The 21,367-nt window shown below is 32.7% G+C and overlaps 2 protein-coding genes across 5 annotated transcripts; one reads left to right on the top strand and one right to left on the bottom strand.

Annotated features, from left to right (window-relative positions):
• Positions 1-662: 662 nt before the first annotated feature.
• On the bottom strand, positions 663-11,349 carry LOC140050013 (uncharacterized). 3 transcript variants are annotated; one of them, XM_072095016.1, is made up of 10 exons: positions 11,297-11,349; positions 10,357-10,632; positions 5,562-5,648; positions 4,557-5,228; positions 4,334-4,393; positions 3,798-3,866; positions 3,023-3,648; positions 2,628-2,771; positions 2,128-2,331; positions 663-1,668 (listed from the first exon to the last, which is right to left on the bottom strand). In XM_072095016.1, exons 1-10 carry the CDS (start codon positions 11,307-11,309, stop codon positions 1,273-1,275), a joined length of 2,547 nt encoding a protein of 848 aa, XP_071951117.1. In that variant the 5' UTR covers positions 11,310-11,349; the 3' UTR covers positions 663-1,272. The 3 variants fall into 3 exon arrangements, with proteins under 3 accessions (XP_071951117.1, XP_071951107.1, XP_071951098.1); XM_072095006.1 differs by having other exon boundaries at positions 2,128-2,328; positions 3,023-3,663; XM_072094997.1 differs by having other exon boundaries at positions 3,023-3,663.
• Positions 11,350-12,174: 825 nt separating this feature from the next.
• LOC140050028 (uncharacterized) lies at positions 12,175-20,838 on the top strand. Of its 2 annotated transcripts, none has more exons than XM_072095029.1 (9): positions 12,175-12,244; positions 13,959-14,648; positions 15,483-15,548; positions 15,899-15,961; positions 16,208-16,252; positions 16,957-17,064; positions 17,956-18,018; positions 18,107-18,151; positions 18,502-20,838. In XM_072095029.1, exons 2-9 carry the CDS (start codon positions 13,964-13,966, stop codon positions 19,104-19,106), a joined length of 1,680 nt encoding a protein of 559 aa, XP_071951130.1. In that variant the 5' UTR covers positions 12,175-12,244; positions 13,959-13,963; the 3' UTR covers positions 19,107-20,838. The 2 variants fall into 2 exon arrangements, with proteins under 2 accessions (XP_071951130.1, XP_071951140.1); XM_072095039.1 differs by having other exon boundaries at positions 16,960-17,064.
• Positions 20,839-21,367: the final 529 nt, after the last annotated feature.

The following is a 21,367-nucleotide window of genomic DNA, read 5'->3' on the forward strand; positions in this document are numbered from 1 at the left end:
AGCAATGACGGATTTTGTTTGTCTTAAAAATGATTCAAACAAATTATAAACCCCAGCAGGATTTGAACTATGTAAATTATGGACCACTTTTTAGAATTATGTTCAGACCTGCTAGTGTTAAAAGATAGGATAGATTTTCAAAAGCCGGCGGGCAGTCTTAAAGTAACAAGTAAACTGAAATTGCATTTTCTCGAGAGTTACTTGTCCAAAAAACTTCATTTTTTGTACAAGAGGCAAGAGTTATTATTTGTGATTTGTAATTAGATTTAATGTACAGGTTTTTTGATACGAGTAGTTTTAAAAAACTTATTCAACCTATTTCTAATTCACCCGTGTGTTTTTGTGACTGAAAATATTGTTAGATGAAAAGGCTGGTTACATAACCTTTACACCAAATTCGCATACACATGCTTGTAGAAATTAGCCTAAATCACACACAGCATTAAGACACTGCACAAAAATACATTTTTCCCCGGAGAAATCTTATGTAGCATTTTACAGTAGGCGGAGGTATGTACTCTCGGAGTGGCTTTCTAGTTGTAAAATTTATTTTATCGAAAAATTAAAAACGCTTTAAAATCGAAATCAAAAATATTCATTTGCTACTACATGTAATACACACAGCAGGGGTATTAATTAATGCGTAATTAGTTCACCCACTAACAAGTTTTACAATAACAAACCTTTTCCCTTACTCAAATTATAATTGTAGATGGATCTTTTAATCGGGTTTGCTGACAACAAACATTTCTCTGTTTTTTTACGAAGACAAATACAGTTTCATGTATCTTATAAAAAAAAAGTACTACCATTCATCTTTACCACTATTTATTAAAACTATATAGTTACTGATCAGGAAATTGGACGTGTCCACTAAATAAAATATCTTGGTACTCATATTTGGTCTTTCCGTGCCTCCTTTTACAATTGTTTTGTCTTCTTTGTTATGTATATGGCAGAAATTGAATAAATAAAATAATAATAAATAAATATTGATAACCAAGTCAGCTTTAGAAAAAATAGGACTGAGATAATTTTTTAAAAAGATCACCAAAGAATAAACTTCCGCAAAAGTTAAATAAGTTTAATTTTAGCTGTACTTTGAATCCTGAGTCACCACTCTGTGTATGCTCTGACTTTGTTATCAAACAGCTAAAATGTTAAACAAAACTGCTGTACTATTATAACTGTTACCTTTTGGCTACACATAAACGGTATTAAATGAACTACAAATCAAATGTTTAAAATGATACGAACAAAGATTTAACGAGATTAATTTTCAATGGAACCGGAAGCAACATGTGATGTGTACGGCAATACCCATTCAGCTTCTCTAAGAAGTTCTGCGTTTCTAAATATTTCATATAATGTATTACAAAACTCCTCAGCAGTTTTGTATTTTTTGTCTAGTACTTTTAGCAAATTTAAAGTTTGGTCTTTCATACATTTTTTCATCTTTTCAATAATGCCGGAGTTGATTCCCATTCCGTCCGCTAAAGCTCTCCAATCAAGTGGACCACTTTTACCTTCCCTTTCAATGTCAAGAGTTGTCATCAAATGATGACAGACTTTTTCTGGAAGTTTTTTATAAAACTCATGTTGTGTTCCAGCAATTCGACGGGACATTTGAAGATTCAAATCCGAATCAGCAGGGGCCGGCGGTGGAACCTGAAAGAAGTATTAACACAGTACGTTTATAGATATTATAATTTGACAAGAAACCCTATTTTGCTGTCAGGCTTGTTCTATGTGTGTGTGTGTAAGACTGGGAGGGAAACACAAATATAGATGATATAATGGTTTGGATAAATATTTATTCTGAAAAGTCCCGTGAGCACGAATCACGGCAAAATAGAAAATATACCTATTGCCCTCGCCCGCGGGGGATAAGTGATTATGTAGAAAATACTGGGATGCTACAAAAGCCAATGGATTTAAGGCAAAGTTAAGACGATTTTTTTGCTAAGCAAGTTTGATAAATCCGGCCCCTGAGCCCAAGTGTGCGTTGCGGCTGGCGATGATTTAGAAAAGAGTAAAATGTTTGAGCCGCCAGCCGTGCAAAATGCGATTGGTGTGTGACACCTCCCATCGGGCGATATTTGAACTACTACTTCTATTGTACTGTACCATTTGATATCCAGCAATAATCCGCTGCGCATCCATATGGAGATACTTTTCTTCTGTATTACCGTTTTGTTTCACTTTCATTCTACAGTACACTGAATCATGATTGTTTGAATCAGTATTTTTCAAACGAAATCTGCAACCTGCAGGAAGATCACAACCGTCCTCATTCTTCTCGTACCATAGTTCCTCGTATTTCAGCGTCTGCTATTGATGATACAACATGTTATAATTAGCAATACTTTCACCATATTGAATTTTATATAAGGCACATGCCCAGTCTATTACGAACTAGTAGACTAATTTCTAAAGCTTAATTCAATATAGGGCGTAGACGCAACGCAAGCGAGCTGACCAATGACGTGACAGTTCAAATAATCCATCGCGTGTGATTGATCAAATCACTTACGTTGCGCTTACATCCTTGCGTTGAATCTCTATTGTGAGAAAAAGCTTAAAAACAACATTTGTGTGCGTTTCCTACAAACATTCTTTAATCTTACCATTTCAGGTTTGTATTCTGACTTCCATCCTTCCTTTATCTCGTTCAAATTAACTTCGACGTCTTCCCCAGTATTTTGTACTCGAATTATTTGCACATCATCCCGACGTTCTTCTTTATTTTCGATCTGATATTTTATAACCGCCTAAAATATAAATTGGTAACAAGTTGTTATTAATGTATCTAATGATACCTATTACAAATTCCTATTTTATATCTATTTTTGTCGTGTTTGGACTTCCTCCGTTCGATGTTATTTTAGGATTTTTGGATGAGAAATTATAGATAGAAAAAATTAATTACATATTATTGCAGTTATTTCTTATGATATAGTGGACAGTGGTCAACCTTCCTGAAAAATACTAGTGCCTCAACTAATATTGTTTTGAAACTTACCTCCTTATCGTATGGATTAAATGCACGAACTTTAAATGTGTATGTGTTGCCTCCATTGTATTCTTTGCCAAATGAACAAATATTCATTCGTTTTGTTCCTTCTGTTTCAGCAACACCGGTCATTGTATAGCGAGTGAAATGTTTGACCATAACTATGCAATGATCTTCGTAAACAAAGCTTATTCCTTCAGTGTCATCAATTGGTTCCCAATCAGAATCTGCATTGCTTGAATCCTTTATTTTTCCTGAAAATGTCCAGTGATCTTTGTTTTCAGCGCAATGTGGAAATGTCAGAACGAACGGCACATCAAATGTAGTCCCTGGTGGTCCGCAATGTATGATAGGAGCAACACGTGTTTCACTCTGCTTTTCCAGCTTTAAGTGTTCATCTTGGTCTAAGTACATGTACACCTCTTTTCTTGTTCCCCGAGGAATTGCACCTTCTGGGATGAAGAGATTGACATCGGCATCTTTGATAGTTAGGTTACCGCCGTTATGGTCGAATATTCCGGCAGCAAATGTTGATGTAGAAAAGTTGAAGTCAGATACGTCTTTCATTTTCATCCCAGAAACGTTCACGCGAAAAATTTGAAGCATCTTTTGTAAAGCAGTGCCTTGTGTTTTTTCTGGAATGTATTGGTCTAAATTATAAACAAATTACGTTTTTACAAAATGTGTTTCAGTTAGTAAATTTGATGTTAGATGTTGTAGGAGTACAGTAACCTTATTTTGACAATTCAATTAGTGAAAATATGTTGTTACCCCGTGTGCTTACCTAATACAATCTGATTGTTGTGATTCAGTTGGTCTATATACAAATAGGCACGTCCAAGTTCCGTTCTTGCTGCAAAATAATTCCATTTACTAATTAACAATCAATTACGTAGTAGGCCTACTCATAATGCATACGGTATATATTAAAATAAATATTTATAAATATTAATATGCAGATAGATTCAGAGCCAAGCACCTGAAGATTGAGTTCATACACATGAAACAGCCTGTAGTGCAATAAAATGTTCAGTTGGTAATTTACTAGCGTCTTTATCATTTATTTATATTTGGCTCTACATTTTGTATCGAGCACTTTCGCTTTCATGATCTGCGTTAAATTTACCACGATTTAAATATTAATATAAATATTTAAATAAATTCATAAATTACGCCAATAGTGAATTGACACTTTACAAGTTTGAAATAAGAATACAGTTGTAAAATATTTAAATTGTTTGTTTTGTGTTTGTAAATATTGTATACAACAAGCTTCAACACAACCTATTCGTTGATATGCCATAATGAATTAGTACTTACATAATTTTATCTCTTCTTCTAAGCCTCTGCTCAAATTCCGATACATGCTTATGACTTGTGCTAAACGAATAAAATAAGTTCCAGCATGCATTCAAAATAATTGTATATACAATAATGAAATAATACAAATTATATCTCAATTCAATGAAAAACAATTTACTTTCTAGTAACATTTAACTATTTAAAATTAAGTTATATAGATTTGTAGGTAATGTTAACTAACCATCAGTCTGGTTAACACTCATTGGTGCTGGTACTGCTTGAGTCTGTAACATTATTGGAACATCGTGTACTGGTAGGTTACTTCTTGCAACATTTCTTGTCTCCAATGGCGAAACCGCGTTTTCCAGAATTTCTTGTATTTGGTTCACATTATCGAGTGCAATTGGTACTATACTGATCAGTGGTATATATCGCTTCATTTGATCAGACAACTCCAGATCTTTGGTTATCTTAGATACATCTGAATGTATTTCGTGCTGTGGCCTATCCCCCTCGACCAGATCTCCAAGTCTCTTTAGTTGCTCTTGGAAGTCAAAATGTTTTAGAGCTTGGACATTGGATATGATGAGCCGTACATTATCTTTAATCGAAAGCAACAATCCAAAGAACTGATAAAATGGTCGTTGAATCCAGTCATCTCGACTCGGGAATCGTTCATATGCATTGATAACATCTTCAAGCGTCGGCGTTTCCTTCAACTTTACTGTCTGTCTAGTTTCTTGCTTTGATAGAAGGTGATCCAAATCTTCGATAAGCAAATTCATCGACCCTTTTAAACCATCCCAATTAGGTTTCATTTTGAGATACCAATCATTCAGAGATTGGTTTACTTGATGTTCTTTACCTAACAAAACTTGTCCTCCTGTCAAATTTCCCAAACCAGGATTTCCACCTTTTATAAACACACAATGTTAAAACCAAAATGGTATTTCATCATTTTTGTTTTACCACCACCATTTTATAATTATCCTTATTACCTTATTATCTTAAAGTCCTGGTCATTATCATCTTTAATAGCCTCTTTTAAGATATTACCATACTATCACCATCATACATGGTTGCCCATGATCACTAAAAGTCACCCCATTGTCATTGTTTTCGTAATCAGAGTCATCATTATAAACAGTCTTTGTAGTCGTCACGTCAGGCAGAATTGTACTAATTAATACGTATTATCGTTATTACTACAAAAACATCATTTTTGTCGCCGTCATCATTATCATACCTTGTAACAATTCCCTGTCCCTTGCCTCTACGAGAGGAGGTCCTTGTTTAGCTGTCCCTATGCTAAGCAAGTTACGAACCATAGATTCTAAAATATATTGATAGTACACCTTCAATTTAGTTAATGGATAATATAATACAATTTACTAGAAAAAAGTTTCAATTTTAAGTTATTCTTACTAGGTCTATAAAAATCAGAAAATGAAAAAAACATAGCCATGGTGAGTTGAGGCGTGATGCTTGTTTACCTTTAATAGAAGATATACTCTTTTGTGAGATCATAAAAAAATTGTTACCTCACTCATTTTTCCACCTTACACACTCAAATTCGATGTCTGTGAAGTTTAAGTTTAAGTATATAATTTAGATTAAGATGTATATGTCCCTTTGACTAATTCCAAAAAAAAATAATAATAGTTATTAACTTTCACCAAAAATTAGTCGAACAAAAAAATACTGAAATACAGACGTTTTTGTTCAAAAAATAACTTCCAGTCAAAGTTTTCGATCAAAACATATCTCATAATGCAACGCGCTTGTTTGGCTACTTTCATAAAACTTCCTCGTGATCTGTGTGAAAACACCTCCACTCAACCGTAACGAGTTGTAAACAATCCTAAATTAGCATCATGCATAATACTTAATAGTAGGGCGGCCAATGTGAGCTTTTTCATCATGGGGGGCATTTTCTGTTAATAGCAGGCAACCATGTGGAATATATCCCTTATGAGATGACAAAAAAGATAGGGGTGGATGCCGCTCTCAAATTTCAGGTCAAAGGTCATTTTCAAGGTTATAAGGTCAAATATGGTAAAATAGAGGTTTAAGCTGTTTTCAACAACATATAAGCTAATTAAAAGAAATGTAACCATTATTGGATCATTATTGACATATTGCTGTAGATGGTGAAGTTCATCAATTTTTCAACTTACAAGTTTAAAGGTCATTTTCAAGGTCATAAGGTCAAATAGAACACAGACCTGTTAATTATCGGTATTAATAATTGAAATAAATATAATTTTCATGATAGCCTGGGGCTGATGGTTATAGTGTGGTGTCAAAAAGACCAGAATTGTACTGGGAAGATTTTAAACTTTTTGAGTCACTCCTGGAAGGTGTTCAAGGAATGGAGAGGATGAGTCCTAGAGTATCAAAATAACCGAAATTGGAGGCTTACTGGAATGTCTTAAATTTCATTTAAAAACGGTCACAGAGGGTTTGTGGGTTGGGAGTAATGGGCGGCATGGGCACATGCCAATATTCGAAATTTTTCTGGGATGGAAGGAGGTAATGCTCTGAGGTGGGTATTTCTTCAAGCACTGATATATAATGCCTACTGGCCATCTGGGTAACGGCAAACGATTGAATCACAACCACATATGCATGCTTTCTGTAACAACTTCATCTGGCTCTTTAGTTTACATACACATGTAACAAGTTCCAAACTGACAACTGGGTTAGGGGCTTCCAAACGACCCGATTCATTTAGGCCACATACTGATAGCTCTGCCTGATAGTTGGCTCGTATGTTTAGGTTCTATGATGTCTGTATTCACCATAGGCGAGTTTTTTAATTTTAAGTGTTTCCCGAAGTAGAAATACAGGTACTTAAATATTTATTGAGTGAAGCGAAATACTTAATATTTAAGGGAAATATATATCACTAGTGTTAATGGTATATGGTCACTGAGTCTAGATGGAGGTAGCACCAAAGAGTAGTCTGTTATTATACAGTTCTGCTCAAGAGTACCATATATTTGGCAATATTAAACTTTAGTGTACACTGTACGTGGAAAGTCTTAATCTTAATCAATTCCATTTACAAGGAGTGGATGCGTTACAAATGATTTCCAGTATGACCTCTTCCCATAACCAGCAAATAATGACGTGCTGCAACCTGTAATGGCATGGAAGCTGGTTAGATTCTTAATAGGTTTTCAACCACTTTATTGTTCACTATACCAGACATCGTCCATACTATTGAAGGCTACTGTTACAAAGTGCATATCATTAATTAACATCAACTTTCATGTATAATTGCAAGCTCTTTGTTATTGACATAAAGAATGTCTAAAAACTTTGTGATATTTGTTCTCCTCCAAACCGATGAGTGTGGCCCAAAACACATACGGAAGTACAGATTAGTACATTGGGACTATCCTTTCAATCGTGTCACTGCTTTTATCCACCCCTTTCCAATGTAATGATCAAATACAACAAAATGACGAAATATCTAGGTAACTTGAATAAATACTTGCATAGTCACCAAATGTTTACAGCCATGTTTACTGCATCCTATAGTGCATGACCATCATGTTTTTACTGTAAGTTTTCTTCTGGAACATCTGTCGGTATTTCAACGCCATCCATCAAGATATGTGAAGTCATATTTGGTTAAAGATATTAAAATTGGGCTATGATCATATCCAATGGTTGATCAGCAGATTTTCTGTCAGTTTTTATATACTTTATCGAAACAGTTGCCTTATAGAAATCCGCAAAGGTTTAGAGCGATGCTTTCTCAGTGGTTCACGAAGTTCTAAGTTCTACTGTTTTTTTTCTTCCAATAAGTTGTTACTTTAAATATAAGATTTATTTATTTTATTTTATTTTATTCATTTCGGCAATAAACATAAAATAATAATTACAAAAAAAAACATAGAAATATATATATATATATATATATATGAAAAACAAGACACGAGGCCGAGGAAAGACAAAAGCATTAAACAAAACGCTGTCACCGGTAAGGTGTGTCTCTCCAACACATAAATAACAAATAACAAGAATATATACTAATATAGTAGACATATCAATTCATTTAAAAATTTAAAAAGTTTCTCTCCGACATTTAAAATATAGCTTTAGAGATAATTTGAAATTATTAAAAGAACCATTAACAAAAATATCGCGAATCTCATTGGGTATGGAATTCCAAGTTCTAGATCCTCTTTATCATCTGTCAGTTCGAAAGAATATTGTGTATTATGTGTGATTCGTGATCAGTCTGACCATGTCATGCTATCAATGAATTTAACAGCGTTTCATGTTATACCAATGATTCTATTTTGAATTGATCAATCATCCACTCAGTGTTTAGAATATTGGTTCTGATTAGTTTAGATAGGTAAATTTGTTTACCCTTTTAACCTCATTCTACAACGAATCCAATCGGTTTTTAAATGTGTCATTTCAGAAATGACGACTTTGGTTGGCAAACTATTAAAATATATAATTAATAATTGTGAAATTTAGGTTTAAAAAGTCTAAGCTGATGTCCTCGTGTATTTCTGCTTAGATTGCATCCCATTTGAAGGAAGTCTTCCTTGGCTACACCCTCGAAATCTTTTGAAAATTTTCAATCAAGTCACCATGAATTCGTCTGTCATACAGGGTTGTTAGGCCAAGAAACTTTAAACGATCTTCATATGAATAAGAATGGATAGCTGGAATTTGATTTGTCGCATGACGTTGTCCTCTTCAAGTGCGTTTATGTCTTTTTGGAGAAATGGATTTCATACCTGGACACAGTACGTAACGTAATTTTTGTAAATAACGTTAAAACCGTCTTTATCCATGTGTATAAAGGACTTCTTAATTACTTAAGGAGTTTTATATTTGTTATCACCGTCAGCCATGATAGCATAGATGCGAAGGCCTCAAGAAGAAGTCCCCAATTGCCACTCCTTCCAACCTTGATAAAGTCCAATAGTTAGGGTTTTTGAAAGCAAAGACTCGATACCCAGGTTTCTCTTTCGAGATTTCTTGAAACAACAAACTTCAATGAAAACTTGTATCATTGAAATAACGAAAAAAATGTTTAAATAATTACATTATAGGGGGTCTCTGACCCAAACAAAAACTTCTTGACATTAGGTCATATAGGGGGTCTCTGTTTTCGAAATTTTTCTAAAAACAAATTTCTAAGTATTATTACATTATTATAGGTAATATTAATTAATTTTTCTAAAAACAAATTTCTAAATATTACTGTATTACATTAATTATTATAGGTAATATTAATATTATAGTAAAAGACCAATCTTTTGGCACATATAACACTTGACCTATTTTTTCCGACAAAAATCAAAACCATGACTGGTGGACAACATGAAAAAGACAAATTTACAACAGACTGGGAAAAGCCGATTAAAAAACTGTGTGTACTTTACAGAAATATGTGAAAACAACATTTTGAGAAAATGACACTTTTATATTTAATTTCCTATGTTTTTATGTGTAAAATTAAATGTTTATCTCATAATTACTATAATATGAAGCATCAGTTGATCTTCAGATACACTGTATACCTTTTTGGATAGATCTGATGATGTAGATGATTTTCCGTGAATAAAAAAAAATCCTATATTTTGACCTTGTTTGACCTCTTGACCACATAAACTGACCTTAAAACCCAAAACTGAAGATGGCATCCACCCACCCCTATCGTTTTTGTCACCCCACAAAGGATACATTCAACATGGTTGCCTGCTATTAACAAAAAATTCCCCCCAAACTTTTTATAGAGGACTTTTGTGTATTTGGCCTCTCTACTATAATGAATACTCGTGGTTTGAAATCTTTGTTTACTTTCGCTCGCGACGATTTTAGTTAATTACGTAAACTTGTTTTTGGCTCGATTTTTCGACTTAAAGTGAATAACTTTAATATTACTTTGATATGGCCAATTTAAATTTAAATAAATATTTTGACCTTCATTTTATGTGTTTCAAGGGACAAGGGACAATACATCTTTAAATAAATAATTATTATGATTTTATATGATCTAAATATACCTTGAAAAGCTTGTAACGGTAACTGTCCAGGTGCAGCCATCATTGCTCCTGGTGCAGACAGAAATGTTCCTGGTGCAGCCATTGCTCCTAGTGCAGCCATCATTGCTTCAGACGCAGCCAGACCTTTTCCTGATGATTGAAACATTGTTCCTTGTCCATTCCTCATTGGTGATTGCGCAATCGCCATTGTGCCTTGTTCAGTTAGTCCTGAATTAAAATCTAACTTCATGGGAACCAGGCCCGTCGACGAAGCATCCAACCTTGTGTGAGGCAAACCTACACAACATAAATCATGCATCAGTTACTTTATTTACCAAGAGAACATAGGCCTACGAGGAAAACATGGTGCCCTTTTCTGTTGTGTTGTGTGTTTGTCAATTTTATTTATTGAACTCAGCTAGTGAACTATAATTTGTTAACGTTCTGGTATCGAAGATAATACTCTTGGTTCTTTTTCGAGATAAAATTTCCAAAAATCATCGAACCCAAATTTTTAAAAATATTTCATAATTAATTATAAACCCATGTTCAAACGTATAATAATAATATCAAGTGCAATCTTTTAAAGTAAAGTCTAGTAACTGAGAAAGGTGGTCAGATCTTTTGTATAATTTTTAAAGTAAATTGCGTGACCTTTGACCTCACATGTTTATTTTCACTATGATTCACTGAGAATCGGGTAGATCTTGACACTAACTATGAACCCCATCCTATTATTTTTACTTTTTTAATTCAGGGTAGAGGCTACCGTTATCTTGAAAAGATGGTCACATGTACTGTACTGTACCTTATCTGAAAGGGAGCACCTAAAGGTGTGTCGTTTACCGCCAATTTACATTATTGAAAATGTATTTTAAGCAAAGTCTTGATTGCTGTATTATATAAAAAATTATTACTATTAATTATACTAACTACCGAAGAATAGTTGGGATTAATTTACCTCTAAAAGCCATTTTCCGACGGGATTCAGATTGGTCCGTTTGAAAATACCCTTTTCCCTGGACGTGTTGCTTGGGGAAATATGGAATGGTCTTGTATTCATGTATAATTCATAAATAATACGATACGCCTATGATAAGGTCGGAACTACTTCATGGTTTGTGACGTATGAGCCAATGGCATGGTTACTTTCTGTTGTACTGTAACATAACATATGAACTCAGCTAAATCATGTCATTGAGTGAGTGTTGAATCATGAAAAGTAGTCCTTCTACATATGGACTTTGCCTACTGAATGACAAAGAAAGAATAAGAAAATACTTTAATGATAGGCCTACATTGACACGTCACTCCGCAGTATTAAAAGATTTAAAAAAAAGAACATAAATCCGTATAAAGTATTCACAAGAAATGTTATTCACCCAGCAAATTTAGAATTTGGATTACAATGTCTGTAAACATAAACGTTTTCTATTTCGTTGTTTCTGTAGAATCTATGCTATTCAAAATTTCATCTTTCTTTCTTCTTTTTTGGATTGTGGTACAAAACATAAATTAACGATTAACAAATGCAACTTGAGGGAAAACACATACATCTCATAGAGAGAAAAAAAATTGCAACATCATTATTTATATTGATCTCTATAATAGTCATGACGATTATACAGAGAGAGGGAAAATGTTTGTAACAAATTATTATCTGGAACAATCGAACGACATGTTGACACACGAATGAACACTTTGTTAAAATCAATGATTCCATTGAATTTGGAAATTCCAGTTTTCGACGTTGCAGGAAGTTGCGGATTGATATCATGCATGTCTGGTATATGTACATTTTACATCCTCCACATTCAGCCCAACCTTTAGACCTGGCGGCATCGCCATTTTATTTATTTTTTATATTTTTGTATATATTTTTACATTGAAGTTAATGTATTTCTGTACGGTAAGTTGTATTTTAACTAATTCAACATTAATACTTGTTAGCTTATTTTTTATTTCCGCGTTCAGTAAGCATAGGTTATATAGGTAAAACCAACTATAAACGACAAAATAAGGCAGTCATTGGATAGATCGATCAGCTGATGGGATTATTAGTTGAATTCGTTTTAGTGACCGAAATATATAATTATAACAATTACTGATTCTACATAACTGAAAATAAATTAATTAATGTAGTTGTATATATTTTTGTATTTGCTTTAGATAGAAACAAAGTGCATGGTACTATGACGACAAAATCATCACGTGACTACGATGTTTAACAGACTATACGCTTTGTAACGGCTTTATAGACCATGCCAATACTGTATAATGTATCTCTTTCCCAGTTCAAAAGCATTGCGTAAACGTTTCATCAGTTTAGTAACAAAATTAAAATTCAATTTGTTGAATAACACAAATTATGATTATAAAACAAAACAAACGTTTTTGTGCTAGAGAAAACTAATAGGAAATGCTTTAAGGTTAGCTCAACCAGTATAACAAGTTAGATGAATCCGTAATTTTAAATGAATGTCACATACGCAATAGAGATACCCGATTCTCAGTACTGTAGGCCTATCTCCAAATACGACAATATTTGCCCAGTAAAGCCTAACATAGGAATATTCGGTATTATATAACACCTATATAAATTCCTGTCATTTGATTGGACGAATGTGGGTCACATGGCGTGCAATAGTACGCACTATTCAACGATCGTTAAATAGTACTTTTTGAAACATTTTTGTGTACGAAAAAAAAACGTCTAGATGTTATATAAAACAAATAATGAATGTTTTGTATTCGTGTAATGGTACAAATAATGGCACTTGGTGAATGATGAAAGGTTATATCAACTCGGCTTTGCCTCGTTGATATAACCTTTCATCATTCACCTCGTGCCATTATTTGTACCATTGCACTCATAAACATTCATTATTTGTATAATATAGCATATCATGTGTAGGCCTTTGCCTACCATGTAGTGTCTTCAAATTTAAGGAGTGGGTATGAAACTACATTAGCGCCGTATAATATAAGATTATATGTTAAAGGTTAGGTTATGGTACGTCTAGATACAGTACCGATAATCGGCTTATAGCTTAAGTTTTAAAAAGTGTGGAAGGGAAAAAGCTACACACAAAATACATTGACAAAACAATACCGGATAGACATAGACAAAGAATATGTTGACTGTCCATGATTCAATTCAATACAATTGGTGTGCTTTATATTATTAATTTAATCATGTTCAATATTTTTTTTTTAACTCTATATAATCCAAACATAATCCGTATAACACCTCACATCTATGTTGGACTGGTCACGGAGGAATTACTCAACGTTTTGTTTTTATAATAATAAACAAAATGTTTTAATGACTTTTAATTTATTGTATCAAGTTATGAGGTTAAGAAAAATAGTGATAAAATCAGTTGTAACTAATTCATTGAAACTAACTACTAACTCTTTTATCACAATATGGAACTTAAGTTACTTATGTTAAAGATGTTAATTAACGTAATAATCATAATAATACAGTAAATACAATCTTCTAATGTATTCAAATAGATATCATTGCTAGTAATCATTTGTAGTAAGCCTGTAAAATAATAATGTAATTTTTAAGGTGCGTTGCTAAATGTATTCTAAATAAAAAGTTCTATTTATTTCAGTAACCATGGCAGTTGCTGGTCCAATAACACTACCATTGACAGAAAAATCAAATTCACTTACATTTTCAAAGTCATTAGGCGTATGGTCAAAGAGGAGTTCAGACCAAGTGAATATCGGCATAAGTAAATTTATAGAGCCTCAATGGAACCTGATTAAGAAAAATCCTGATGTCGTCCAAAACTGCATAAAAAAATCACTTATTGAACATCGGAAACTTCTGCATTGTAAAGACCCAAGCCAGAAAGTAACTCCATCATTTAATGAAGCATTGTATGTATTGATGTGTATGTACATCGCAAATTCTGACCCAAATGTTAGGCGTTTCATTGATGTCGGTAATTATCTCCAAGCCCTGGTGAAAAAACTAACCGAGATGGATCAGTTTCTCGGAAACTTTGCATGCTTCGAACCGACACGAAAGAAGTACTCTACAACCCTAAAAAAGATAATAACACTGGTATTTGAATATTCAAATAATGCACTCATGCACAAAACATTTAAGAAAACTAATTTAGATAGAGCATACGCCTTACTCTTTAGTGTTGTGCCGAAAACACTCGAGAACATTAAAAGTATTGTAGAGACTATCTGTTCAGCGATGATAGGAGATGACGTGAAAGTGACTCAAGAAGAAATCGATCGACAAACAATTGAAGGTAGCATTATTATTGACCATTATTTCTGGTTTGGTAAGTACATTTGTTTGGGATTTCTAAAGTCATCCTATAATTTATGTTTTATAATAAATCTATAATAAATGTTATTTTTGGTGTAGGAGTATTTAGTTCAGTTAGTTTATGTAATAAAACAATATTGAAACAATATTGAAACAAGTAATCAAACAAGCATCAAAAGCAATTAGCAAAATCATTAGTATTAATAGTTACATTTTGATATCAAGATTATGCCTATACTACTAAATGGAAACGAAATAAAGAAATTAATATTTTAACACCAACAGTTCTAATAGGCCTAAATAAATACATTCTCTGAATTACGAGAAAATAATCACCAAAATATAGCCATTGCATGAAAATGTGGTCGATTTACTTTCAATTGCATTCCATGTTTATTTCAATTTAAATTATATTTTAGCATCCACTGTATCAAGTAATTTATGTAATTGTTATGTATTATAATTTATAAGGGTGGACCATGAGACTTTACATGATGGGTTAGCCTAGGGTAGAAGGACTATACAAAGTATATTTAGTTGGCAACTGAAACAACAGAATATTGAAAGAAAGAAGATTTTTAAAAGTTATATTTGGAGGAAATAATATTAACTCTAGTTGGTATTTGCTTGGGTAGCCACTGCAACTACCCAAGCAAATACTGTACGACGTACTAGCAAAAAAGGATTCGTTGAAATTTTCCATTTAACACGAATAACAAGACTTCACTTCATTAGCCAATTCAAAGCCAAAATCCCAGCATTACTGTAAATGTTTAAAATTCCTACCCTATTATTGATAATAATCTACTAAGTATGGTTTTTTATTTACCGTCAATGTTTTTTATAGTGGATGACGAAGATCTATTGAGGGAAAATGACAGATTGAGAGAATTATTGGATGAAAAAACTAAAGGTACGGTACATTAAGTATATCAATGTTTTGGTATAATTATCGGATATCGTAAATTTATAATTAAATGTGAATAGTGAATTGAAAAAAAATATGGGCCTAATAACAATTATAAATTTACGATATCCGATAATTATCGCATAAACACAATAGAGAAATAAAAGAAAACAAATATATATATATAACATATACAATTTGCATACAATATAAAATACTATTACTACTCTTAGCGGATAAACATAAGCAGATATACATATTAACGACGTAGTTTAGTTACGTTTGAATGCATGCGTCTAAATAAGGAACATGAAATGAAATTTAAAATTATATTCTGACATTATTTTATTTAACAGGGTTCGATGAGCAAGCAAAGACAATTTTGAAACTGCAGAAATTACTTGATGAGCAAGCAAAAGGTATCATCAAAAAGATAATAAATTACAAGATACGACTTCAGAATAATGAAGTCTGTCAATTACAATGATGGGACGTAGTAAAATGCTGTTTTCGCCGTCTGAACTGTCGTTTATTCGTCCGTTACGATCCACGTTTGAATATTTTCATATATAATCTGTGGTACAGTTACGAATATTATATTATTATTATACTATTAATTTTCACATTTTATTTATCATACATTTGCTTAAACTTTTTTTTCTCAGAAAACAAGAACCTTCTATTAGAATTGAGTGGCAAAACTACTGATGGTAAGCCAATCGCGATTTTTGTTTACTAATCAGACAATGGAAAGCTTCGCATAGACATAGCCTAAACAATTTCTTTTTTTTAAGTTGCAAAATAGCGAATATAATTGAGAATTGAGCTTAGATTTTTCGGAATTTTCGGAAATATACCACTAACATGTGCATAGTAAAGACAAATCTGAGATGAATAAATTAAAAAGCCATTTTGTGTCTGCATTTTTAAAAGTTAAAAAATACGAATACAAATAAAAAGGCAAAATTAACGATTATTGAAGAACCAAAATCGCGTTGTCTGACAGACTATAATAAACTTCTAGTTGACTATGACATGGCCTATGACATGGCCTATGACATGGCCTATGACATGGCCTATTCTTTTTAGGAGGATAATATATCTTTGACACACGATAAATATAAATTTGATAAATTCGCCTAGTTCAAACGGGCCTTAATAATAAAAAAGATGTAACTATATCGCTAATATGTAACCAGGGCTACAGTGGCGTAGGCTAGCCACTAGTACTGGTCACCTTGCTAGGTGCAATGTGTGTCGCAAAACGAGCATGCCTTTCTATTCCGTCATTAATATTATATTTCCGGATAAATGACCAAGTGGGTTTTGATCACTGGTAACGAATTCATCATTGCCACTATCAAAAATTGTATCATAATTATTATAATATAACGGTTGTTTTTGTTGTATTTAGAAGGAATGTGCAATAATGCCACAAACAATGACGAAAAAGCTGAAATACCAGAAGATGGATTGGATAGGCTGTTACCAGAATCTCGCAAAAAAACCGAGCAGGATGGTGGTATGAAACTAGAAACCAATTATTCAACAACATCCAATTTTGCCTATGTTGTATTTGATAGCAGAGGGGGGTAACTTAAGTATTAAGGATGCCGACGTTGAGCTGTTCATTCTAGCAGGGCCAATTTCCACAACGCAAGAAATCTATATTTATATTGATCCCAAGGCCCGATTATTAAACCCCGGTCAGGATGATCCACCCCAAAGTGGGATAGAACAGAGGGAAACTAGGGTAGCACCAATTGTACATTGTGGCCCACCGGATACCGAGTTCCTTAGCCATGTCGTCCTAACCATTCCACATAACGCAGAGAACGAGGACAACTGGCAATTTAACCCCGTCCGGTAATTAAATTACAGCACAAACCGGATGACCAAAGAAAGGTACTGTAAATCAAAGGGCCTACATTTAATGTTAGAGAGTGGTGGTAGATTCCATCCGATTATCGGTACTGTATCTTTTTCCGAAGTATCATAGGAGTATTTGGTAATACAACATCACATGTGTTTCACATGTATCAATAGTAATCTAATAATAATTATTATATAATATGATATATAAATCAAAAGCATGGAGTATAATTCTTTACTCCATGATCAAATGGCAAATTACTGAAAATAATGGGTATCATTTATTATATAATATAATAATAACTAATCTCACCTTACATGATACAAGCACCCCATGTGATACAACAAATGAGATCCTGTATTACAAATATTCCTTTGAAACTTTGTAAATAGATAGTATGTAGAGATATAGGGCTGGAAATTGGGTGCTATAAGAAGGCTTATTTTATTAATAGCACACGGAATTTTCTTTAATCGCGTATGAGATGATTTAACAAATAATATTCAAATTATTACTGTATCTTTAATTATTCGATTTCAGAATTTGAGAAAAAGGCAAAAGAAAACATAAAATTACAACAGAAACTGGATGAACAAACAGAAGGTATTTTATTCATAACAATTATCATTTGGTTAAAGCATGCAATAATAGTTTTTATTATCAACAAATGATTTTATATACCTTTTTTCAGAAATCAAGAACCTTCGGTTTGCTTCGGGAGAATGTAAAGATAATGGTGAGTTAAGCATCCTTTCTCTCTCTTTTAATATAAAAAATAATATAAAATATACAATACCAATAATATGATCGAAAAAAAACAATGTTATTCACATGAATAATATTGGTTGAAAAAGTTTTTAAAAACACAATTGTTATAAACACGCACAGTGTCGAAGAGCATATTTAATGGATGACGAATACTTTGACGTGTTTGTAACAATATTCCTTGCAAATGGTTTGTATAATGTCAATAACATTGATGTGTTTTTCGATATTATTGGAATTGTATATTTTATATTATTTTTTATGTTAAAAGAGAGAAAAAGAATGCTTTCCTTTCTAATATATACTATTTGTTGCATTTAGAGGGGAAATTCACTCATGCCCAAAATAATGACAACACTGAACAAGAGGATGAATTGGATAGGCTGTTACGAGAATCTCGCCAAAGAGCCGAACAGGATGGTGATATGAAACTGGAAAGAAATTATTCAACAACATCCAATTTTGCCTATGGTGTGTTTGATAGCAGAGGGGGTAACTTGAGTATTAAGGATGCCGATGTTGAGCTGTTCATTCCAGCAGGGGCAATTTCCACAACGCAAGAGATCTATATTTATATTGATCCCAAGGCCCGATTACTAAACCCCGATCAGGGTGATCCTCCCCAAAGTGGGATAGAACAGAGGGAAACTAGAGTAGCACCAATTGTACATTGTGGGCCACCGGGTACCAAGTTCCTTAGCCATGTTGTCCTAACCATTCCACATAACGCAGAGAATGAAGACAACTGGCAATTTACCCCCGTCCGGTCTGAAGGAGACAGACATTATTGGCAGAATATAGGAACAGATTGTAATGATAACGCAGATGACGACAGCATTGTTATTGTCAATGGTGGATTCTGTGTTTTTATGGTGAAACACTTCACTAGTTTTACTCTCATGAAAGATTCGCCTAACTACAGATGAATCTTTAAAAAATTACCTTTTTAAGAATTATAATAGTACAGTGACCTAAAAGTAAAAAGTGCAGTGATTATTAAATATAATAGTTAGATATTTAAATGTATGCAATTGATAAAGTATGTAAAATACGTAAATGAATTATGTAATTGTTACTCAACCATTTAGTTTTCTTTGTTTTAATTCTTCTCTAGGTCTATTTATATAACATTGATCTACCCTTCCACTGATAAGAAATTGCGTTAAAATAAAATTATTAAATTATCTCAATACAGTACTTTTTTTGGCCAAGTATTACCAATAGTAAATTAATAACTATCCTATCAGATAGGTGGTAATCTCCCTGATACAATTCACCGGGGTAACCCCCTACTCTTTTTGAATAGTGAACTGGGTTCTTTCAAGTGCACACAGGTTATAACTGTGTACACGACACTGGACCTACGGTTTATAGTCCTTATCCAAGAATACTTATTCCAACACCAGAACTAGGAGAATCGGGCTCAACCCCATGCCGATATTGTTGGCTCTTTAGGTACGGTAAACGGCGACCCTGCCTTATAACCGCTCGGCCATTTGACTCGCTTTGATGAATGATGAAACATAGAGGAGAAACTATAGATAATTATTGGATTCTATGATCAATAGATATTTTTGTGCTCGCACCTGGCCTTATTCTGTGTTTACGTTTGTCATGATGTTGTTACTATCCATGTCGTTTCAGGTCCAGTAGGGTTAATGTGAACACATTGTAATTTAGAACCAAATACCAATAACGTTAATGATAGTAGGCCTATCCTTGTATGTCTGTACTAATTATATTATGTTTCTATCGTCTTTAAAATATAGGCCTACCACTAATATCATAAAGATACACCCGGCAAATGCCATTTCCTCTTCCTAATTTTTAATTTCAAGTTACTAGATTTAACAAAATTTTTGTTCCTGTTTCGTTATTTGCTGCTTTCTGTGCTCGATTTCTGCTTAATTTATATACACTTTATCATTGTTTTCTTTTTTTCGTTTACCTTTTTTATGAAATATTATTATTGCATATAATGTAACACAAAACACTATATCTATTTTTTTCATTTATTTGTTACTATGTCATATTATTATTATGTTTCAGGCTTGCCCAACACAAGTACTTCTTCTTCGGGATCAAGCCTTCTTTCAATGTTTATTTTGTCATAATATTTTCACACTTTATTTTGTTACCATGACATTGAAAGTAAATAAATGTTCAAATGCAAAAAAAAAAAAAAAATATATTAGAGATTTTCAAATCATGTTTGATTGAAAAAATGTTCATCTGGTTTGAAGATACGTTATTCTAAAATTATATTTTTAGTTTCTCAAAATAGAATTTAAATATAAAAATATCCAAGTATTTGTATTGCGGTGTGAATAGAGCCTATTCTATTTAGTATTTATGTATGTTCGGTATTTCTTCTCCTTTTTTTTTGGATTTGAATTGCAATAAAGTTTCCTTGTTTGTATTAAATTGAAATTAAATTGAGTTATATCAATTGGAATGGAATCCATAAGTTTTATTATGTATGAAAATTATATATTTGTATAATTGATTTTGATGTAGAAATTATGAAAAAGAATGCCTACACTGTTTTTCTAATTTTACTTATACAATTTAAAGAAAGTACTGTATTAACAAGCTATATTCGTAAAACGTATAGCATTTCTTCATAATTTTAGAAAAATAAACATGAAATGTTTAATACATTAATGTTTGTGGTGGATTTTTGTGTGTGTGACCTCAAATAGAATTTTACTAATACTAAAACATACCGGTATGGCCTGACAAAACAACCATACATCTGATCGACTGACGATGGTAGCAGAAATTGAGCCAATTTTAGATATGATCGAGGAGGCCAGTTTGTTTATGATTTGAAAAATAAATGATGATGATGATGATGACGATGATGATAATCAACTTTGCTATAGTCGCCGTTATCACATAGAAAATGTATTCATTTCAACTTTATTAATATAGAATGTAACCAGCTTTCCAACTAAGCATTCAAAATGACAAAATATCTATATCTATATATAATGAACTAAAATAAAAATTACAATATAAAATCGTAATTAGTTCAGTAAAAAACATGAATGCTCCAGTGAAGATCTGTGTTTAAATAAGACAGTCTTGTGCTCACATCAAATGGGTAGGTTGACTTCATATTAAGCATGCAGAAGACTTATAAACTGTAAATTTGCTTTTGTGCATTTCGTACGTGTAGGTATCA

The sequence above is a fragment of the Antedon mediterranea genome, chromosome 1 (genome assembly GCF_964355755.1).
Source record: "Antedon mediterranea chromosome 1, ecAntMedi1.1, whole genome shotgun sequence".
Lineage (NCBI taxonomy): Eukaryota > Metazoa > Echinodermata > Crinoidea > Comatulida > Antedonidae > Antedon > Antedon mediterranea.